This window comes from Mytilus galloprovincialis, chromosome 2 (genome assembly GCF_965363235.1).
Source record: "Mytilus galloprovincialis chromosome 2, xbMytGall1.hap1.1, whole genome shotgun sequence".
Classification (NCBI taxonomy): Eukaryota; Metazoa; Mollusca; class Bivalvia; order Mytilida; family Mytilidae; genus Mytilus; species Mytilus galloprovincialis.
This window is the reverse complement of record NC_134839.1, coordinates 30758361-30783725: the sequence shown is the minus strand read 5'-3', so window position 1 is coordinate 30783725 and position 25365 is coordinate 30758361. Positions and strand designations below refer to the sequence as shown.

Sequence of the window (25365 nt, the reverse complement as noted above, 5' to 3'; positions counted from 1 at the left end):
CTCAGTACGTGACATAAGCAATTATACACAACTGGTGGATAAAAAAGGTATCTAATCAATGAAAATGCTTTTACATTCGTGTTATGTATAAAACAGAAAATGAAAATGGGGCATGTTTCAAAGATACAAAAGACAGAAAAACAAACGAAGGCCACCAATGGGTCTTCAAAACAGCGAGACAATCCTGCAAATGGAGACGTGTTTCAGCTGACCCTTAAACAAAATTTGTTAAGTTATAATTTGCGTCATACTAAACTCGGAACTATATAAATAAACTCAAATTAAAAATTATACAAGATTAACTTAGGTCAGAGGCTCCTGGCTTGGGACAGGCGCAAAAATGCGTCCGGGCTAAACATGCTTTTGTAATTCTCAACCCTCCCCTTTTACCTTTACTTATCATTTCATATATCGAATTTCAGTGCGTGCATACATACAGTAAAAAAAAAAGAACTAAAATCTAATATAAGAATAAGAAGATTTGGTAGGATTTAAAATGAGACAACTATCCAATAGAGATCCAATGACACAGAAATTAACATATTCAGTTCACTGTATGTCTTTCGACAATTAACAAAAACTCGTACCACTTAGTCCGCTTTAAAATATCCAGAAATGAAAAATTAAAGACAATTCAAACTTAAAAATAAACGGCCTGATTTGTGTACAAAAAAATTAAAATAAAGCAAATATGATATAAAGCAACAAAAGACATCCACTGTAACACCGACTCCTGACCTTGACAGGCACGTAGAGAATTTGGCAAGTAGAACTAGTTTGTTGGCGTCCTAACCTGGAACATCTGTGTAACGGCAAACACAAGAACAAAATATGCAAACAATAAACAAAAAAAACCAAATATTTGAAACAGCCAAATACGGCAACCACTCAAGCAGGCCACATATAGAATGTGGCGGGGATATACCAGTTTGAAGGCACGCCAACAACTCATCCCCCTAAACTGGCACACTTGTGTAACAGTACAACATAAGACCAAACTATAAAAGTCAATTGTAAAGGGTTAAACTCGTCATATCAAAACAAAGCAGAAACACATCTAACAAAAATACGTCAAATCCATCTACATCCCCACGAAAAAAAATCCACTTTGAGCAAATCTGATAATACTCAAAGTTACGGACAGCTAGTGCATGGCCAATAACAACTGCTAAACAAATCATGCATCAAAGAAAAAAACACAATCAGCACACATCCAATATCCAATGGATTTATTGATATATATTCAAATATATATTTAAAGTGTTGAACTGGTAACCTTTTAAATAAGATTATTTTTATGAAAACACGACATCAAAAAGTAGAGAAAACATGACCTTGTACAATACCTTTATACAGTTATCGACAAATTCTAGAGCCATGTATATAAAAATAAAATTTAGTTTGATTTTTATTACTGATAAAAACAAATATATATTAAAACCAATAAAAATAATATTCAAATATATATTTAAAGTGTTGAACTGGTAACCTTTTAAAATAAGATTATTTTAATAATCAATAAGTTTTCCCGGATCGTATCTATTCCCATCTTGGCCATTTCCGTTGTAATTACGATATGCTATATCGCTAAAATATTATTGATGGCCTTCGGCTTTTTTCTGCACTTTGGTCGAGTTGTTGTCTCTTTGACACATTCCCCAGTTCAATTTTTAATCTTAAAAACGAATAATCGTCTTTCTGGCAAATCTTACTTAAATTAGATTGCTGATACTTTTGGTTTTCATCAGTATGCTCCTAAATTTGTAGGCAACAGAAAAAATGTTAAATAACAAATATAATAAACGCCGAGGAAAATTCAAAACGTAATGTCCCTAATCAAATGGCATAACAAAAAACTGAAAAAACATCAAACGAATGGATAACAACTGTCATATACCTGACTTTTTTGTAGAAAATGGTGGATTGGACCTGTTTTTTTAGCTAGCGAATAAACAAAGCATATTAGCAGAAATGAAAGCCAAGAATAAAAAAAATTATGATAGCACAATAACACAATAACGGCATACATAAGTACAGAGTCACGTCTAACAGATATCACCAAAACAGACTCAAAAGTAAAAGTGATATTCATAACGACAAATAAAAGAATAATATAACACGTTGTTTATACGATTATAAACGTCAGTACCTAGAATCTATACATCAATATAAGAAATGGGGATGTTGTATGATTGCATATGAGACAACTCTCCAAACGAGACGAAAATGGCACAGAAATTAATAACTATATATCACCGTACGGCTTTCAACAATGAGCAAAGCCCATTTCGAATAGTCAGATATAAAAGGTCCCAAAATGACAGTGCAAAACGAAAACACTAACGGCCTAATTTATGTACAATAAAATGAACGAAAACAAATAGGTAACACATTAACAAACGACTACCACTGAATTACAGGCTCCTGACTGGGAACAGGCGCATACATACAGAATGTGGCGGGGTTAAACATGTTAGCGGAATCCCAACCCAATCCAAGATGGATTAAAAAAGCAAGTGGACGTGGATGGGTACTTGTACATCCGAACAACAAAAAGACAATAGATTCAGATCGCAGAGTTATCACAGTTAACTGACAGCTAGTTCAAAGCCTTTAATAACTAATAAAGAAAATTCTGCATCTTAGACTAAATCGACCATCGTGTATTATTTGTGAAGTTGATACAATGACTTATAAAGTTTATCAAGTGCCTTCAAAATACCTGTAAGATTACATCTGAAATGACATGCCATAAATGTATACAGGTTATATATATAACTTAAAATATGCACTTCTTAGATACTCAGAAATGTTAACAATCATTAAGGACAAACTTTTTTTAATTTTCATACTACTTTGATTTTGAAAATAAAATTCTGGCATCCGATACTCAAATGAAATGAATCACACAATTTAACATACTTGAGCACATCTGTTCATTTGTTTTTTCGACAATGTCAATCCTGAGGGGGAAAAAATATATACCATTTCACACATCCCAAACTGAGCCTTTGTCGATTGATAAAACCGTTTTATCAGTTGTATTAAATCGGTCATTTAGGAAGATACTTGTATTTTTGTAGTTAATTTACTTATTTCGGAAGGTTTTTTACATGTTTTGTTTTTACCAAAAAATAATAGACGTACTTAAATTCTAACAAAGGTAAGAATATTTCTCTGAATCATCACACTTTAAGTTAATGTATATTGATGGATAATCATTTTGTTAGTTACTTTGTTGAAAAGATAAGGAAGTCAATCAAACAGCAACACATATATATTAAGTCAACATAGGACTTAGACTGATGTAGTTACAATATACCAAGGTCAAACAGCAACACATATGTATTAAGTCAACATAGGACTTAGACTGATGTAGTTACAATATACCAAGGTCAAACAGCAACACATATGTATTAAGTCAACATAGAACTTAGACTGATGTCGTTACAATATGCCCAGGTCAAACAGCAACACATATACATTAAGTCAACATAGAACTTAGACTGATGTAGTTACAATATACCAAGGTTAAACAGCAACACATATATATTAAGTCAACATAGAACTTAGACTGATGTCGTTACAATATACCAAGGTCAAACAGCAATACATATGTATTAAGTCAACATAGGACTTAGACTGATGTAGTTACAATATACCAAGGTCAAACAGCAACACATATACATTAAGTCAACATAGGACTTAGACTGATGTAGTTACAATATACCAAGGTCAAACAGCAACACATATACATTAAGTCAACATAGGACTTAGACTGATGTTGTTACAATATACCAAGGTCAAACAGCAACACATATACATTAAGTCAACATAGGACTTAAACTGATGTAGTTACAATATAGCAAGGTCAAACAGCAACACATATATATTCAGTCAACATAGGACTTAGACTGATGTAGTTACAATATAGCAAGGTCAAACAGCAACACATATATATTAAGTCAACATCGGACATAGACTGATGTTGTTACAATATAGCAAGGTCAAACAGCAACACATATATATTAAGTCAACATAGGACTTAGACTGATGTTGTTACAATATACCAAGGTCAAACAGCAACACATATACATTAAGTCAACATAGAACTTAGACTGATGTCGTTACAATATACCAAGGTCAAACAGCAACACATATATATTAAGTCAACATAGGACTTAGACTGATGTTGTTACAATATACCAAGGTCAAACAGCAACACATATACATTAAGTCAACATAGGACTTAGACTGATGTTGTTACAATATAGCAAGGTCAAACAGCAACACATATATATTAAGTCAACATAGAACTTAGACTGATGTCGTTACAATATACCAAGGTCAAACAGCAACACATATATATTAAGTCAACATAGAACTTAGACTGATGTAGTTACAATATATCAAGGTCAAACAGCAACACATATACATTAAGTCAACATAGGACTTAGACTGATGTAGTTACAATATACCAAGGTCAAACAGCAACACATATACATTAAGTCAACATAGGACTTAGACTGATGTTGTTACAATATACCAAGGTCAAACAGCAACACATATACATTAAGTCAACATAGGACTTAAACTGATGTAGTTACAATATAGCAAGGTCAAACAGCAACACATATATATTCAGTCAACATAGGATTTAGACTGATGTAGTTACAATATAGCAAGGTCAAACAGCAACACATATATATTAAGTCAACATCGGACATAGACTGATGTTGTTACAATATAGCAAGGTCAAACAGCAACACATATATATTAAGTCAACATAGGACTTAGACTGATGTTGTTACAATATACCAAGGTCAAACAGCAACACATATACATTAAGTCAACATAGAACTTAGACTGATGTCGTTACAATATATCAAGGTCAAACAGCAACACATATATTTTAAGTCAACATAGAACTTAGACTGATGTCGTTACAATATACCAAGGTCAAACAGCAACACATATACATTAAGTCAACATAGGACTTAGACTGATGTTGTTACAATATACCAAGGTCAAACAGCAACACATATACATTAAATCAACATAGAACTTAGACTTATGTCGTTACAATATACCAAGGTCAAACAGCAACACATATACATTAAGTCAATATAGAACTTACACTGATGTCGTTACAATATACCAAGGTCAAACAGCAACACATATATATTAAGTCAACATAGGACTTAGACTGATGTCGTTACAATATACCAAGGTCAAACAGCAACACATATACATTAAGTCAACATAGAACTTAGACTGATGTCGTTACAATATATCAAGGTCAAACAGCAACACATATACATTAAGTCAATATAGAACTTAGACTGATGTCGTTACAATATATCAAGGTCAAACAGCAACACATATACATTAAGTCAACATAGAACTTAGACTGATGTCGTTACAATATATCAAGGTCAAACAGCAACACATATATATTAAGTCAACATAGGACTTAGACTGATGTAGTTACAATATACCAAGGTCAAACAGTAACACATATACATTAAGTCAACAGAGGACTTAGACTGATGAAGTTACAATATAGCAAGGTCAAACAGCAACACATATACATTAAGTCAACATAGAACTTAGACTGATGTAGTTACAATATACCAAGGTCAAACAGCAACACATATATATTAAGTCAACATAGGACTTAGACTGATGTCGTTACAATATACCAAGGTCAAACAGCAACACATATACATTAAGTCAACATAGAACTTAGACTGATGTCGTTACAATATAGCAAGGTCAAACAGCAACACGTATACATTAAGTCAACATAGGACTTAGACTGATATAGTTACAATATGCCAAGGTCAAACAGCAACACATATACATTAAGTCAACATAGGACTTAGACTGATATAGTTACAATATATCAAGGTCAAACAGCAACACATATATATTAAGTCAACATAGGACTTAAACTGATGTCGTTACAATATAGCAAGGTCAAACAGTAACACATATACATTAAGTCAACATAGGACTTAGACTGATATAGTTACAATATACCAAGGTCAAACAGCAACACATATATATTAAGTCAACATAGGACTTAGACTGATGTCGTTACAATATACCAAGGTCAAACAGCAACACATATACATTAAGTCAACATAGAACTTAGACTGATGTCGTTACAATATATCAAGGTCAAACAGCAACACATATATATTAAGTCAACATAGGACTTAGACTGATATAGTTACAATATGCCAAGGTCAAACAGCAACACATATACATTAAGTCAACATAGGACTTAGACTGATATAGTTACAATATATCAAGGTCAAACAGCAACACATATATATTAAGTCAACATAGGACTTAAACTGATGTCGTTACAATATAGCAAGGTCAAACAGTAACACATATACATTAAGTCAACATAGGACTTAGACTGATATAGTTACAATATGCCAAGGTCAAACAGCAACACATATATATTAAGTCAACATAGGACTTAGACTGATATAGTTACAATATGCCAAGGTCAAACAGCAACACATATACATTAAGTCAACATAGGACTTAGACTGATATAGTTACAATATATCAAGGTCAAACAGTAACACATATATATTAAGTCAACATAGGACTTAAACTGATGTCGTTACAATATAGCAAGGTCAAACAGTAACACATATACATTAAGTCAACATAGGACTTAGACTGATATAGTTACAATATACCAAGGTCAAACAGCAACACATATATATTAAGTCAACATAGGACTTAGACTGATGTCGTTACAATATACCAAGGTCAAACAGCAACATATATACATTAAGTCAACATAGAACTTAGACTGATGTCGTTACAATATAGCAAGGTCAAACAGCAACACATATACATTAAGTCAACATAGGACTTAGACTGAAGTCGTTACAATATGCCAAGGTCAAACAGCAACATATATATATTAAGTCAACATAGGACTTAAACTGGTGTAGTTACAATATAGCAAGGTCAAACAGCAACACATATATATTAAGTCAACATAGAACTTAGACTGATGTCGTTACAATATAGCAAGGTCAAACCAGTTACTAGTCATTGTTTATAAATTTACCAGTGACTATCGAACCCAAATTTTCTAGTTGAATAGAGTCAAAGTTCTTCACGTGGAACAACCATATCAATGTGGTAATTTTGCGGTAATACAAATTATGATAAGGACCAGATGTTTTTTTTGGTTTTGTTGTAGATACCATTGTGTGTTTATCAAACAAACTATATATCGGGTGTTTAAGCCTCTGAGTATTTCGCTTATTCGCGGCTGTTAGAGAAATGCGAAAATTTGACACTGTTTAAACTTGTATGCCAATTTCGAGATTAACGGTTGTTTAAAACTTTTATACATTATCATTATTATTTTAATTATCTACTCTTTTGAGTTGTCCGGCATAATAACACTTCCCTGCGAAATTTGTAATCCAAAGGTCCGACATATCGTGAGCCTAAATCCATCAATTGCAAATTCAACTTCAAAATACTGATGGATGCAGTCGTGGATTATGCTAAGCAATGCGCTAAACGCGAGAATGAAGACGTAGATACTCTTTCCTTCGGCTTTAATGCTGTGAGGTCGTTGATACAAATCCGAATTAAGAAACTAAATGGGTCTATCAATACCCACGGTACGTCAATTTTTAAAGACCCAAATGTTGCAAAACACTTGTCCTACCTCCATGACAAACATGTTCTTGTCCCAGCAGCAGATAAAGCCCCAGACAACATCGTGTTTTGTGTGTAAATATCATTACATAAACTGCTTGATCAATGAATTAGGTATTGCCAATTCACTTGGAAACTCAACATATACCGTCACGACACTTACCAAAGAGGAAAACCTGGATAATCATAGGTCTGTTTTATATTCCTTTGGAATTTCAACCAAAGATGAAGAACTGGATCTTCCATCACTGTATTGGATACTTAAACTACATAAGTGTCCTTACAAACAATGGTATATTGCTGGGTCTTCCAAGTGTTCCACGATACCTCTTTCTAAATTATTAACATCTATTTTATCAGCAATCAAAGCCGGGTTCCAAAGTTATTGTGAAACTGCTTATTCTAGAGGTAGCGTGAATCAGATAAACAGGAACTTCTTAAGAAAAAAATTTAGAAGTTAGCAATATCATTTAACTTTACGTTCCGCTATATAGATGATGTTCTCTCACCAAATCATTCAAAATTTGGTGACTTTGTTGAACGCATCTATCCCATCGAACTAGAGATAAAGGATACAACAGATACAGTTAACTCGGCCTTATATCTTGACTTACATCCTAAAATTCACAATGACGGTCGGTTGAAAACAAAACTTTACGACACAAGAGATGATTTCAGCTTTCCAATTGTGAACTTTCCATTTCTAAGAAGCAACATTCCAGCAGCACCTGCATACGGGGTATATTACTCCCAATTGATACGATATTCCCGTGCTTGTATTTCTTATCATGATTTTCTTGATAGAGGGTTGCTGCTCACAAGGAAGCTATTAAAGCTAGAGTTCCAAATGGTCAAGTTGAAATCATCCCTTCATAAATGTAACGGACGCCATCACGAGTTGGTTGACCGTTATCGAATAACCGTTTCACAGATGATATCGGATATGTTCCTTATGTCGTAAATACCATTCCTTTTCATGAATGCGAACTACCGAGTTAGACTTTTATCAGATTGTCATAACATGAGTAACACGACGGGTGCCACATGTGGAGCAGGATCTGCTTCCCTTTCCGGAGAACCTGCGATCAACCCAGTTTTTGGTGGGGTTCGTTTTGCTTAATCTTTAGTTTTCTATGTTGTGTCATGTGTTCTATTGTTTATCTGTTTGTCATTTTCATTTTTTGCCATGGCATTGGCAGTTTATTTTCAATTCATAAGTTTGACTGTCCGCCTGGTATCTTTCGACCCTCTTTTATGTTTTACGTCTATTTTTCTGTTCAGCGACAATCATATACAGTGAACATTTAACCTACCAGTTTTGTCATCAAATCGCGAAACAGACAAACAAACAAAACCGGTATACGATATCATTTATTTCTGTAATAAATATTTTTTAAATGATAGACCAAGAATGCACTGGAAAGTTTTGACGTTTATGGCATGTTTGTATGGATTTCTAAAAGAATACCGACCCTCTGAAGCCTATTTGTCGGCATATCTTACCGGACCATGGAAGAATCTAACAGTTGAGGAAGTAAACAATGAGGTTTATCCTTTTTGGACATACTCTTACCTTGTCTGGCTGGTTCCTGTATTCCTTCTTACGGATTATCTCCGATATATGCCGATGTTAGTTGTTGGAGGTACTATTTTATACTAAATCTCAATATCGTATTTATCTACTAATTCTAACTAAATTGCATCTTATTTACGAAATTAAACTCAAAAGATACACAAGTTTAACGTATTTAATTATAAAATGGTTTACAAAATGAATTGCATGCTGGTATCGTAGATGCGGATGGCTTGATTTGGAGTAAAAAGTCCATTTTTTGTTAATTATTAAGATATATTTTCTATGTTTTTACGGTTTGTGTTCTAATATTTATCTGTTTGTCTCTTTTTTTTTAGCCATGGCTTTGTTCGTTTATTTTCGATTTTGTTTTAAATTTTCCTTTGATATCATTCGCCTCTCTTTATCATTATAAAATCCTTTGTTTTTGCAGGTTTAGCTTATGTTGGCACTTGGGCGCTCCTTCTATGGGCACAAGGAGTTTTAGCTATGAAATTTATGCAAATCATATATGGTTTAGCAACGGCAACAGAAATTGGATACTTTTCTTATCTATTTGCTATGATTTCAAATGAACATTACAAAATAATAACAAGTTTTACTAGAGCCGCTATTCTCTTGGGTCGTTTTGTTGCGTACCTCACTGGACAATTGCTTGTGTCCTTTGATTTAATGAATTACCAGCAGCTAAATATTATATCATTCGTGAGTGTTTCACTTGCTCTCATTCTAGCTTTTACATTTAAAAGATCTGACCATTCTGACATTTTTCACTCTCGCAAGAAACAAAATGAAATTGAAAATCAAATGCAATCAAACAACAAGTTTGAATTGGCAACTATTCAAGAAAGCTCAAATGACTGGAAAAGTGGTATTCAGCCAGGAGTCAGTCAGGAAAGGACCAATGATCGGAGAATCAAAGCTCACCATGGCTTACTGTTCTTATGGCAAGAAATAAAGACGGCATATTCAGATAAATCTGTGATAGCTTGGTCATGTTGGTGGACTTTTGCATCATGTGGAAATCTACAAGTTGGAAATTATATACAGAACTTATGGGAAGTGATAACACCCGAGGATAAAAAAGGAACAATTTATAATGGAGCTGTAGAGGCGTTCGGAACACTTATAAGTAAGCTCAAACTACTTATATTACGCATTAAATATAAATTAAGGCATACATTTCCCTTTCATAACTTTTGGTCTCAGCATACCAAATGAAAGTGGGTTTTTTTCAGAAAAAAAATACATTTGATCATAATCAAACAGCTTTACAGACATGAATGTTAATGTATAACTACAATCAGAAATTATCATGTTATGTTTAGATACAATTCAAATGTAGTGATGTGCTTCTTTTTCAAAAGGCGCCTTGAGTGTGGTAACCTTAGGATTTTTACCTGTAAATTGGTCACGTCGAGGATTATCAGAAACAATCATGGCCGCTGTATGTGTTTTCAACACTGCTGCTGTAATTGTCTTGGCTAAATCTACTAATATTTGGGCGTCATATGCATTGTATAGTGCTTTCAGGGCTACATATCAGACGGTGATTTCTTTAGCAACGTAAGTTATTCTAGTGATAAGTACCAATTAAAATAAAAATGATATTATACTAAAACTACAACCGATGATAGCAATTTCTTATGCGATGCTGATATACGGCAGTTTTGACACTTATATGCAGACCGCTTCTTTTTGTCAAGCTGCTTTCAAATGTTTATGTTTAATATGTTACCTAGATATCACCTATGATCTTTGTGATAAATTAAACAAATGCTTATATTACAATCCATCTTTTTGCATTGAGCCTTTGAATTGACTCCTTTCAAAACCTTGGATAGAAAATAAAAATGAAAATGAAATGGAACAATTAAACATATTTCCACCATCATTCAAACACATTTTCTACCTAAAAGGTTCTCATTATATTACCTACTTAATCTTCTGATCTTATGCTATTGAAAAAGGCATACATGATTCCAAATTGGGACATTTATCCTATCGAATTCAGTGTGAAAAAACTCGTGTTTCTAAAACAAAAATAATATTTATAACCAATTAAGATCAAAACCAAAATTTTTAGGGGCTCTGTAGCTTAGTGATCAAAGAAATAAATATAAGATACCACTAGCTTTACAACACTTAAGTTGTTCTAATAACTGTCGTGTCAAGGTGCCTTCGACACCGATCCTAATTGACTATGATTACACCGGCAAACAATGAATGTGACATAGTTAAATATGTTATTAGCAAGCGACAAACCATATCATATGCACAGTGCCGTAACAGCTCAACATATGAAAATACGGTAACAATCGGTTGAAAAAAGACTTGACTCATAAGATCAAAACAAAGCGCAAAAAAAGTACAAAATATTTGAAATGCTTATTCTGTTAAAAAGAAATGTAAAATTTTGCTTAAAGCCCATTTTATTTATAGGCTATGCTTTATTATCATTTCTTAATCAATTAAGGTTTAATCTGAAATGACCATTCAAAGATATGCTCAAATTTGACAAAGAAATTTTCAACTCAAATAATAATTCAGTAGATACTCACTGCCTATCTTCTAGAGTCCCGAATACACTTTCGCTTTTTTGTCAGGGTTTGTAATTCTCAATCTTTGATTAGTTTGTTTGGACTGTTCTATATTGTTTTTATCTCTTTAGTCTGTTGTCTGCTCAATGCAATTGATCATCTTCTAGGTTTTGGATTGTATGGTATCTTTTTTTCTTTTAAATAATAAAAATTCGGACTATAATGTTTGAGAACAAAAGCGTAGGACTTCAATGTGTGTATACAGTGCGCACTATATAGATGGATTAGCGTGATTTATTATATAATTAGAAGTAAATGCAGATAAATTGCATGTGTAATACAATCATTGGCAAGCATGCTGTATAGGTATACCGTGATCATATCGATATCGACACGGTTGCAAAGGCTTCGTCACACCTTTAATCTGTCTGAAGTTACTTATTAAGTAATCTACTTTCATAGTATATTTATTATATATAGAACTTTGAACGTTTTTTTTTATAAAACATTGAATACCATAGCACTTATATAATTGATATTGTCATCTGTCATTTCAATTGGTAGCCAAGTTTTGTCTTTTAGGGGTCTTTTAGAATTATTCTAAGCTGGTTCCATGTTGTATACTTCTTTGTTTCCTGTATAAAGGTTGCAGATTGCCAAATCGCTTACCAAACAGAGATATGGATTCGTGTTTGGAGTTAACATGTTCATGGCTCTCGTAGTGGAAACAATACTTACAGTAATTGTGGTAGATAAAGCCGGTCTCGACGTAGATGTGAGAACACAGGTATTTCAGAATAACTTTATTTCATTCAATTTAAAATGTGGATTTGAATAGGGCACTCGGTAAAAGAAAAGTATATCCCTGAAATCTGTATATAAGTACTAACTACATTTTTTATCATCTCTGGTTTAACTTTAATAGAACAAAGTTATATAAAACAAAGTATCTTCTCTTCAAGTTAACAATTACACAGACCGTTTACACTATGACTATTTGATCCGGATTCGACCCAATCCAGACTAACCCACATTGAATTTATCACCCATTTTAGGTACGTTTCGAACAAGAGTCAATTGCCTTGTACCCTGTATACACCTTATCGCTATTTAGTCAAATCCGGGGAAAACAGTCATTTATACAACTTCCTGTTTGGGTCAGTCCGCCGAAAATAGTGGTCATCATTAGAGAGCTGAGGCAGGAAAAACTTTAGAAAGCGATCATCAAGAAACTTTGATAGAGTATGATCCATTTTTTCGAAATTAAAATTGAAGTAAAAAAATATTTTGTTTGAAGTATTTACGGTAGTTTTAAACAGGTCTCATTAAAAAGTATCATGCATGGTGAATTATTTAAACAGGGTCCCAGATAGCTTCAACTGGATGAACAAGTTGTGTAATTTTAAAACTTATCCGGAATGGAACAAATAGCAATAAGGTGTATTGACGTGCATCAAGGTTATTTGAGGTTGATGCTTTAATGACACCTGCAGTTCTTACATCATTGAAAATCAGATCATTGAAGTAGCACTAAAAAGTAAAAACAATGTGGTTTCACAAGATGCAAAGAGGAGCCAATGATCCTACAACCTATACTTGGAGAGATCACGATACACGATGATTTTCAATCCATTACATAAACACGAGTACACACGCGGAAATGTATCACTTCTTTATTAATCATTGATATTATGTTGATAGTCATAAACATAAAGCTTTACTACAACTTTCACATAAACTTATCACGATCGCTGCAAATGAGGTCAAGGTCATATAAACCGTACAAGAAATACAACTACATCTTACAATCATTCAATACACTAAATATAGTTGACCGAGTGTTTATAGTTTCTAAGAAGCAGATTTAAGCAAGAAAACTAAACATTGACCAATAAACCATGACAATTAGGCCAAGGTCAAATGAACAATGCCAGGCAGATGTGTACAGCTAGCAATTCTTCCATACAACACATAAAGTTGACCTATTACTTATAGTTTAAGAAACACAGACCAAAACATAAAAACTTAACATTGAGCAATGAACCGTTAAAATGGGACCAAGATAAAATCAAACCTGTGAGACTGACACGTACTTCATAATATATTTCCACACACCAAATATAGTTGACCCTTTTGCATATAGTATGAGAAAAAAAAGAAAAAAACTTTGACCACTGAATCATGACAATGAGATAAAGGTCAGATGACTCTGACCAGCTAAACATGTACACCTTAGAATCATTCCATACACCACTTATAGAAGACATATTGCATACAGTATGAAAACATAAAAACGTAACTATAACTACAGAACCTTGAAAATGAGGTCAAGGTCAGATGACACCTGCCAGTTGGACATGTACAATTTACAGTCCTTCCATACACCCAATATACTAGACATATTGCTTACAGTATCTGAGATATGGACTCGACCACAAAAACTTTTTTTACTGATCCATGAAATGAGGTCGGGGTCAAGTGAAATCTAGCTGACAAGCGTAAGGGCCTTGCAAGGTAGGCACATACTAAATATAGTTATCCTTTTACAGATAATAATAGAGAAATTACCATTACAAAAACATTTTTTCAATTAGTCACTGAACCATGAAAATGAGGTCATTGACATTGGACATGTGACAGACGGAAACTTTGTAACATAAGGCATCTATACACAAAGTATGAGGCATCCAGGTCTTCCACCTTCTTAAATATAAAGCTTTTGAGAAGTTAGAAAACCCCGCCGTCGCTGTCACCAGATCACTATCCCTATGTCGAGATTTTTGCGACAAAATTCGCAGGCTCGACAAAAAACATTTAAATGAAAATCCGGGGGAAATTATGGATGCTTCAGAAATCGGGAACTGCCGCCTGAAACTGACACTGAAAAAATGCAGCTTAGGTACAAAGAATGTTAAAATAATCCCATGACAGATGCTAGTAACAATTTTGGTGTATTTTTTTCTCTTTTTGTTAATTGGGTCCATGAAGTGGGTTTAAATTATTTTAGGAATAAACCAGATTCAATATTCGGATTAAATAATACTGGTCTTCTCTAGAATTATATTATATAGTGTGAAGACAGTGTCATTGAATACTTATTTGTGCATATTTCACAAAGTCATTCTTTCGTCAGAATTACATTTGATATATAACCTTGTCGTTACCATTAACTTTAAGATATGTCGAAATCGAAAAATCAATTGCGCAAAAAAGTCAAAACAATACGCATTGATTTGAACAGCGGCAGTCAAACTTAGAGGAAACAAATAGACAAAAAGGCATGCTAAAATTTCCTTAAAACATGTTCAAACCTATATATTCTTTAAAATATGATGTATTTTTGTTCAATTTTTTTTTAACATTAACAAATTATTTATTGCACTATCATCTAGTTGTTAATAACTGCCCTATATAGTACAACTATTATATATAGGGTTAACCCAGTGTGTTAAAAGAAATCGTCAAAAGAACCAGGGAATTAACTTGACGAAATCTTGTATTTTTTATTGTTGGAATAATTTATATTTGCATGTTATATTTACTTTGCGAATATCTGTTTTCTGTTTTTACGGTTTGTTATTCTCAGTGTTTTATTTATAAACCATACACGTGTTACTTTTCGTTAAATTAAAAAAAAATGTTTATCATATTCTATCTGATTTTCATATAATAGTTAGTTTTCTAACTATGATTCAGATGACTTGATATATAAGGTTTATTTGTGTGTTTATATATCTTAAATCATACGTTCAATGAAACGAAAGTAGATGTAGAAATTCGACCAGGTTTAATTTCTTCAAAATTGAACATAAGAAGATATATGACTCATTCAAAAACCGTCCTGTGTCCCTTGCTAATTTTATTTCGACAACACTATAAACATCATAACCCATTATTTTATATATTACATTTTAATTGTTATTTGTTTGGTTTTTTTTTTTTTTGTTGTTGTAAATTTACAATCATGACCATGTTTAGATTTAAAATAAAATACACATACATTCTCCCATGCATACATTCACATGTATACTCATCTCTAGACACAATTGTTAGCGTATACACCTATACAACATGATTAAATGGTATTGAAAATTAATGAAATTTTTATTTGAAAAATGCAAAAACAAATATGACAGGTTTTGATCTTATATATATACAGTATTACTTTTAAAGTGCGTAATTATTCTTAAAAAGTTTACTTCGTAATATTCTCCTGATTATTCTTTTTTTTTATCCCTATGCTAAATTGATTAGCATAGAAAATGCTTTTATATTTTAATTTGTTTTTCTAAACTATCATATTTTTTTTTTTCAAAAAAATCAAATAGTTATCAAAGGTGGATTATAATTATATACGCCAGACACGCGTTTCGCCTATAGAAGACTCATCAGTGACGCTCAGATCAAAGTCGTTATGAAGCCAAACAAGTACAATGTTGTAGAGCATTAAGGACTTACAATTTCAAGAGTGGTGCCAAATACGGCTTTGGTAATCTATTCCTGGGATAAGAAAATCCTTAGTTTTCGAAAAATTCAAAGTTATGGAAAAGGAAATTAAAAAAAAATAACCATATAATTGATATTCATGTCAACTCCGAAGTGCTGACTACTGGGTTGGTGATACCCTCAGGGACGAAACATCCAACAGCAGTTGCATCGATCCAGTGGTGTAAATATGTACCAGGATTATAATTAAATACGCCAGACGGGCGTTTCGTCTAAAGAAGACTCATCAGTGATGCTCGGGTCCAAGTCGTTATCAAGCCAAACAAGTACAAAGTTGAAGAGCGTTAATACTTTTAATGTTTACATCATAGATAGTGTTTGTAATCTTCTGTTAAAGTACATTCATTGCAGTTCGGCTTTGTACGTAATTTCCATTGTTTCAATGAAACTTTACAAGGTATGATTTAATCACAAATTGACAATCTGAATATTTTCAGTGTACTATCTATACGAAAAAATGTTTTCAGTTTTATTTTTCAAGTTACTATTTTAAATAGACGATTCCATTTTCAAAATCATACTGGTGTCTTTTAATGGGATATACATTTCCCAAATTATTTGGTATTTAGGAGCTTGTAGCTAATTCTTAGACTTTATCAAACGCCACGAGTGTCTTAAAAGAAAGTTAATGAATCAGGACTTTATCAAAGAACTTCTTGGGTTTTTGTTTTGTCTAAAAAAAGTTCATCGGAAGGTAAATAATGTCTGTTTGTTTTGTTAACACATCGTTGTCAATATGATGGAATTGTGTGCGTCTGTCATACAAGTGAGAAGTTTAGCTAGTTATAAAACCAGGATAAGTCATCCATTTTCTACATGAGAAAATGCCTGTACAAAGTCAGAAATATGACAGTTGATATCCATTCGTTAATGTGTTTGAGCTTTTGATTTTGCTGTTAGATAGTGGAATTCCCGTTTATGTTTTCCTCGGACGTTTTTCTATTACTGTATTTGCTTTGCCATAATTAACCAAAACATTGCAATATAATTTTTCTTTGTATCAGTTTCTAGTATATGGTGGATATTTTGGTTTTCTTAGCTTGGTGTTTTCATCAGCAGCGTTCTATACCGTATACAAGAATGGTTGTTCTTACAGCTTTCCCATGGAGGAGACATATAATGTGTCAACATGATATATTTGTATTAATTGGTTTTTTTTTTCATGTTAAATTTTTAACACTATCTCAACTAATACAAAATCAGTTTATTATACAGTGTGCAAAAAAATCTATGTAATCATTAGATGCAGATTTAGACTTTTGAATATTCAATGTAATGTTTGAACATGTTTGAGGTGTACACTTAATCTTTTATGAATTTTCATGCGCATGTCTTTTTTATTTCATATTTTGCTTTGGATTATATTTTGCGCCTCAGTATATTTTGCTTGTCAATGAGTTTTATGTGTAATTAATCGATGTTATTTTCGTTGTTCATCACGGATTTAAAAATACCGTATAGCGGGTTATTTTCGCGGGTGTAAAATTTCGCGTTTTATTGAATAAGGAATACGAAATATTTTGGTGGATTCAAAACTTTTATCAATTCCTTTGCATGTGCACTTTTAAATTGGTGGAATTTATTTTGGCAATTTTGGTCTATCCGCGAAAATAAGCGAAAATTTACACCCCGCGCAAATAACCCGCTATACGGTCTTCTGTAAATACTATAGTACTTTAGAAATGTTTCCATCTCTCGGAAGTTTAAGCAATAATCATTCCATCTCATTGATTTCCAAATTATAAATTCAGAATATTTAGCCAAACGGATGTATTAAAACTTGAATCAATCAAATTTAGGGATTTTTCTGACAAAAAGGCTATGTTTTTACTATTCACCGAGTACGTGTACTGTTCCAATATACTGACGAACCACATTGACGTATCGAACATTTTGGTGATTTAGTTTGCAGATTATAAAAAAGTAAAATCACAAAAATACTGAACTCCGAGGAAAATTCAATATGAAAGTACTTATTCACATGGCAAAACCAAATGACATAGCACATCAAACGAATGGACAACAACTGTCATATTCGTGACTTGGTACAGGCATTTTCAAATGGAGAAAATAGTGGATCCTCAATGCTCTTCAACTTTTTACTTGTTTGGCTTAATAAATATTTTGATATGAGCGTCACTGATGAGTCTTATGTAGACGAAACGCGCGTCTGGCGTACTAAATTATAATCCTGGTACCTTTGATAACTATTTACACCACTGGGTCGATGCCACTGCTGGTGGACGTTTCGTCCCCGAGGGTATCACCAGCCCAGTAGTCAACACTTCGGTGTTGACATGAATATCAATAATGTGGTCATTTTTTACAAATTTCCTGTTCATAAAACTTTGAAATTTTCGAAAACTAAGGATTTTCTTATCCCAGGCATAGATTACCTTAGCCGTATTTTGCACAACTTTTTGGAATTTTGGATCCTCAATGCTCTTCAACTTTTTACTTGTTTGGCTTAATAAATATTTTGATATGAGCGTCACTGATGAGTCTTATGTAGACGAAACGCGCGTCTGGCGTACTAAATTATAATCCTGGTACCTTTGATAACTATTTACACCACTGGGTCGATGCCACTGCTGGTGGACGTTTCGTCCCCGAGGGTATCACCAGCCCAGTAGTCAACACTTCGGTGTTGACATGAATATCAATAATGTGGTCATTTTTTACAAATTTCCTGTTCATAAAACTTTGAAATTTTCGAAAACTAAGGATTTTCTTATCCCAGGCATAGATTACCTTAGCCGTATTTTGCACAACTTTTTGGAATTTTGGATCCTCAATGCTCTTCAACTTTTTACTTGTTTGGCTTAATAAATATTTTGATATGAGCGTCACTGATGAGTCTTATGTAGACGAAACGCGCGTCTGGCGTACTAAATTATAATCCTGGTACCTTTGATAACTATTTACACCACTGGGTCGATGCCACTGCTGGTGGACGTTTCGTCCCCGAGGGTATCACCAGCCCAGTAGTCAACACTTCGGTGTTGACATGAATATCAATAATGTGGTCATTTTTTACAAATTTCCTGTTCATAAAACTTTGAAATTTTCGAAAACTAAGGATTTTCTTATCCCAGGCATAGATTACCTTAGCCGTATTTTGCACAACTTTTTGGAATTTTGGATCCTCAATGCTCTTCAACTTTTTACTTGTTTGGCTTAATAAATATTTTGATATGAGCGTCACTGATGAGTCTTATGTAGACGAAACGCGCGTCTGGCGTACTAAATTATAATCCTGGTACCTTTGATAACTATTTACACCACTGGGTCGATGCCACTGCTGGTGGACGTTTCGTCCCCGAGGGTATCACCAGCCCAGTAGTCAACACTTCGGTGTTGACATGAATATCAATAATGTGGTCATTTTTTACAAATTTCCTGTTCATAAAACTTTGAAATTTTCGAAAACTAAGGATTTTCTTATCCCAGGCATAGATTACCTTAGCCGTATTTTGCACAACTTTTTGGAATTTTGGATCCTCAATGCTCTTCAACTTTTTACTTGTTTGGCTTAATAAATATTTTGATATGAGCGTCACTGATGAGTCTTATGTAGACGAAACGCGCGTCTGGCGTACTAAATTATAATCCTGGTACCTTTGATAACTATTTACACCACTGGGTCGATGCCACTGCTGGTGGACGTTTCGTCCCCGAGGGTATCACCAGCCCAGTAGTCAACACTTCGGTGTTGACATGAATATCAATAATGTGGTCATTTTTTACAAATTTCCTGTTCATAAAACTTTGAAATTTTCGAAAACTAAGGATTTTCTTATCCCAGGCATAGATTACCTTAGCCGTATTTTGCACAACTTTTTGGAATTTTGGATCCTCAATGCTCTTCAACTTTTTACTTGTTTGGCTTAATAAATATTTTGATATGAGCGTCACTGATGAGTCTTATGTAGACGAAACGCGCGTCTGGCGTACTAAATTATAATCCTGGTACCTTTGATAACTATTTACACCACTGGGTCGATGCCACTGCTGGTGGACGTTTCGTCCCCGAGGGTATCACCAGCCCAGTAGTCAACACTTCGGTGTTGACATGAATATCAATAATGTGGTCATTTTTTACAAATTTCCTGTTCATAAAACTTTGAAATTTTCGAAAACTAAGGATTTTCTTATCCCAGGCATAGATTACCTTAGCCGTATTTTGCACAACTTTTTGGAATTTTGGATCCTCAATGCTCTTCAACTTTTTACTTGTTTGGCTTAATAAATATTTTGATATGAGCGTCACTGATGAGTCTTATGTAGACGAAACGCGCGTCTGGCGTACTAAATTATAATCCTGGTACCTTTGATAACTATTTACACCACTGGGTCGATGCCACTGCTGGTGGACGTTTCGTCCCCGAGGGTATCACCAGCCCAGTAGTCAACACTTCGGTGTTGACATGAATATCAATAATGTGGTCATTTTTTACAAATTTCCTGTTCATAAAACTTTGAAATTTTCGAAAACTAAGGATTTTCTTATCCCAGGCATAGATTACCTTAGCCGTATTTTGCACAACTTTTTGGAATTTTGGATCCTCAATGCTCTTCAACTTTTTACTTGTTTGGCTTAATAAATATTTTGATATGAGCGTCACTGATGAGTCTTATGTAGACGAAACGCGCGTCTGGCGTACTAAATTATAATCCTGGTACCTTTGATAACTATTTACACCACTGGGTCGATGCCACTGCTGGTGGACGTTTCGTCCCCGAGGGTATCACCAGCCCAGTAGTCAACACTTCGGTGTTGACATGAATATCAATAATGTGGTCATTTTTTACAAATTTCCTGTTCATAAAACTTTGAAATTTTCGAAAACTAAGGATTTTCTTATCCCAGGCATAGATTACCTTAGCCGTATTTTGCACAACTTTTTGGAATTTTGGATCCTCAATGCTCTTCAACTTTTTACTTGTTTAGCTTAATAAATATTTTGATATGAGCGTCACTGATGAGTCTTATGTAGACGAAACGCGCGTCTGGCGTACTAAATTATAATCCTGGTACCTTTGATAACTATTTACACCACTGGGTCGATGCCACTGCTGGTGGACGTTTCGTCCCCGAGGGTATCACCAGCCCAGTAGTCAACACTTCGGTGTTGACATGAATATCAATAATGTGGTCATTTTTTACAAATTTCCTGTTCATAAAACTTTGAAATTTTCGAAAACTAAGGATTTTCTTATCCCAGGCATAGATTACCTTAGCCGTATTTTGCACAACTTTTTGGAATTTTGGATCCTCAATGCTCTTCAACTTTTTACTTGTTTGGCTTAATAAATATTTTGATATGAGCGTCACTGATGAGTCTTATGTAGACGAAACGCGCGTCTGGCGTACTAAATTATAATCCTGGTACCTTTGATAACTATTTACACCACTGGGTCGATGCCACTGCTGGTGGACGTTTCGTCCCCGAGGGTATCACCAGCCCAGTAGTCAACACTTCGGTGTTGACATGAATATCAATAATGTGGTCATTTTTTACAAATTTCCTGTTCATAAAACTTTGAAATTTTCGAAAACTAAGGATTTTCTTATCCCAGGCATAGATTACCTTAGCCGTATTTTGCACAACTTTTTGGAATTTTGGATCCTCAATGCTCTTCAACTTTTTACTTGTTTGGCTTAATAAATATTTTGATATGAGCGTCACTGATGAGTCTTATGTAGACGAAACGCGCGTCTGGCGTACTAAATTATAATCCTGGTACCTTTGATAACTATTTACACCACTGGGTCGATGCCACTGCTGGTGGACGTTTCGTCCCCGAGGGTATCACCAGCCCAGTAGTCAACACTTCGGTGTTGACATGAATATCAATAATGTGGTCATTTTTTACAAATTTCCTGTTCATAAAACTTTGAAATTTTCGAAAACTAAGGATTTTCTTATCCCAGGCATAGATTACCTTAGCCGTATTTTGCACAACTTTTTGGAATTTTGGATCCTCAATGCTCTTCAACTTTTTACTTGTTTGGCTTAATAAATATTTTGATATGAGCGTCACTGATGAGTCTTATGTAGACGAAACGCGCGTCTGGCGTACTAAATTATAATCCTGGTACCTTTGATAACTATTTACACCACTGGGTCGATGCCACTGCTGGTGGACGTTTCGTCCCCGAGGGTATCACCAGCCCAGTAGTCAACACTTCGGTGTTGACATGAATATCAATAATGTGGTCATTTTTTACAAATTTCCTGTTCATAAAACTTTGAAATTTTCGAAAACTAAGGATTTTCTTATCCCAGGCATAGATTACCTTAGCCGTATTTTGCACAACTTTTTGGAATTTTGGATCCTCAATGCTCTTCAACTTTTTACTTGTTTGGCTTAATAAATATTTTGATATGAGCGTCACTGATGAGTCTTATGTAGACGAAACGCGCGTCTGGCGTACTAAATTATAATCCTGGTACCTTTGATAACTATTTACACCACTGGGTCGATGCCACTGCTGGTGGACGTTTCGTCCCCGAGGGTATCACCAGCCCAGTAGTCAACACTTCGGTGTTGACATGAATATCAATAATGTGGTCATTTTTTACAAATTTCCTGTTCATAAAACTTTGAAATTTTCGAAAACTAAGGATTTTCTTATCCCAGGCATAGATTACCTTAGCCGTATTTTGCACAACTTTTTGGAATTTTGGATCCTCAATGCTCTTCAACTTTTTACTTGTTTGGCTTAATAAATATTTTGATATGAGCGTCACTGATGAGTCTTATGTAGACGAAACGCGCGTCTGGCGTACTAAATTATAATCCTGGTACCTTTGATAACTATTTACACCACTGGGTCGATGCCACTGCTGGTGGACGTTTCGTCCCCGAGGGTATCACCAGCCCAGTAGTCAACACTTCGGTGTTGACATGAATATCAATAATGTGGTCATTTTTTACAAATTTCCTGTTCATAAAACTTTGAAATTTTCGAAAACTAAGGATTTTCTTATCCCAGGCATAGATTACCTTAGCCGTATTTTGCACAACTTTTTGGAATTTTGGATCCTCAATGCTCTTCAACTTTTTACTTGTTTGGCTTAATAAATATTTTGATATGAGCGTCACTGATGAGTCTTATGTAGACGAAACGCGCGTCTGGCGTACTAAATTATAATCCTGGTACCTTTGATAACTAATTGAACCTTGTTTTGTAGCGCTAAACCTCCCACTCTTTCAGTTCAATACCTGACCAACCTGAGAGGCCGAAACATTCCGGATAATTGAAACCGCTTGAATTTCTAAAACCGATATTTGAAATCCATTAAAAATTGAAAACAACACGTTTAATAATTGCATGCGTCCGAAGCGCTTTTATGGATTTACCTTCATCAGGAACGCTCAAAGCCAAACATTTGATATCCGAGGATGCATAAGTACCGAAACCGTTGCAGAGCTATATGACATAAATGATGATTTGGTGTTTTTTTTTTTCTTCATGAAATAATTCTTTGAATCCATATAGCACTAAAATCAATAAAACACTTTTGCATTTTCATTTTGCCGAGACTGAACAATGGAAATCTGATGTATACAAAAATGCTAACGAATATACTGCAGAGAATCGTTTTTAGCCCAAACCTTCTAAATTGCCGAAACACACAGTAATGGGTGGGACAGAGATCAAAAACAGAATCTACAAAACAGAAATACAAACATGCCTATTTAGGCATTGGTTACATGTATTCGTTGCCTGGACAGTAACACACTGGGTGATTACTTTTGTCGGTGTACATGACGTGACGTAATCAATTTTACCTTCGAAATGCAAACTTGTCTATATAATGAATTAGTCAATGAAATTTATGTTTTAATATCTATTTTACAAGAATTTCATATTTGTAAAATGAGAATGACAAGAAGAAATCTGGTATTGCATTTTTAAAATCCGTCAATATATGAAAGTTGTGCATCCCATAGGTGAAATAAAATACCGTAAGTCGGTGAAGAAGAATTGTGACAAAAAGAGCAACCCACGAAACACTCATCAGCACTATAAACAGGCCATTCTCTTGTTTATTCCAATATATTTGGAATAAAAGTTACGTTACTATAATTAACATACCTCAAAGTTGATAAAGCTTGGTGTCCGTTTGTCTATGCTATTGATACAATTGATAACACTTTCTAACTATTTCTTGAAATTGTGTTTCACTATTTGGAGTGGGAAACACGATTTTGAATTTCTATATTTCAAGAAAAATAACCTTGACTATCAAACATACTTTCACATGTCGATGAAAATAAACATCTTAATTACCATACAACACACAACTATGTCAACAAATAAAGAAAACAAAATGGCAGGTAGACACTCTATGAACAAATCACATAAGAAATACAAGAAAACAAAAAATGACGATAGCCCAATAACACAATGGTGGAGTGTATAATTATCGAGTCACGTCAAAAGGATAGTATCAAACATGGATTATACAGTAAAGGTTAAAAATACACAAAGACAAAAACAAAACACTATAACACGTAATTAAGGGGATAAACAACTTCAGTACTAAGAATATATACTTTAAGACCATCATATGTATTATCTGTGTTAAGGAAAATTTATCAACAAGGACCTTGGTGTCTTCCGTTTTAGATTTTTTAGACACAAGACGAGACGTTCGTTGACATACAATGTAGCTTTGTTTCATCAACTTTTTGCTCAGATATTGGTGACGTTTAATAAAGTCTGCGTAGCAGCTTCTAGCTCCAAAATACCGAATGAGTTTTGAAATGTTTATCCCATATGCAGCTGATGTTGTTTAATTGCTGCTATGGTGGGGGATGACAAGTCCCAGAAGGAACAGCGACTCATATCAAGATAAGACAAGGTCGGCAAAGAGAAGCACACAGTTCGTTCGCATAGAAATGCTAACAGATTGTTGAAAAAATCTACCCTCAGATTCAACAAATATATGAATAATTTACGATAATTGAGAATCGATATGTATGTCTGATGCAAATCATTATATTTCAGAAAAGTTGTTGAACAGC

General features: G+C 34.0%; 1 protein-coding gene across 3 annotated transcripts; it reads left to right on the top strand.

Moving 5' to 3' along the window:
* Window positions 1-3038: 3038 nt before the first annotated feature.
* LOC143063350 (thiamine transporter 1-like) lies at window positions 3039-18120 on the top strand. 3 transcript variants are annotated; one of them, XM_076235456.1, is made up of 6 exons: window positions 3039-3163; window positions 9112-9350; window positions 9714-10412; window positions 10648-10846; window positions 12466-12607; window positions 17331-18120. In XM_076235456.1, exons 2-6 carry the CDS (start codon window positions 9119-9121, stop codon window positions 17457-17459), a joined length of 1401 nt encoding a protein of 466 aa, XP_076091571.1. In that variant the 5' UTR covers window positions 3039-3163; window positions 9112-9118; the 3' UTR covers window positions 17460-18120. The 3 variants fall into 3 exon arrangements, with proteins under 3 accessions (XP_076091571.1, XP_076091572.1, XP_076091570.1); XM_076235457.1 differs by lacking the exon at window positions 17331-18120 and adding an exon at window positions 14233-14310; XM_076235455.1 differs by lacking the exon at window positions 17331-18120 and adding an exon at window positions 12876-13197.
* The last annotated feature ends 7245 nt before the right edge of the window (window positions 18121-25365 follow it).

Bases quoted from the DNA above. Each gene is read 5' to 3' on its own strand.
- LOC143063350 (XM_076235455.1), top strand. From the start codon at position 9,119: ATGCACTGGAAAGTTTTGACGTTTATGGCATGTTTGTATGGATTTCTA. The intron at 9,351-9,713 runs GTACTATTTTAT...TTGTTTTTGCAG, and splicing joins GCCGATGTTAGTTGTTGGAG to GTTTAGCTTATGTTGGCACT. The intron at 10,413-10,647 runs GTAAGCTCAAAC...CTTTTTCAAAAG, and splicing joins GGCGTTCGGAACACTTATAA to GCGCCTTGAGTGTGGTAACC.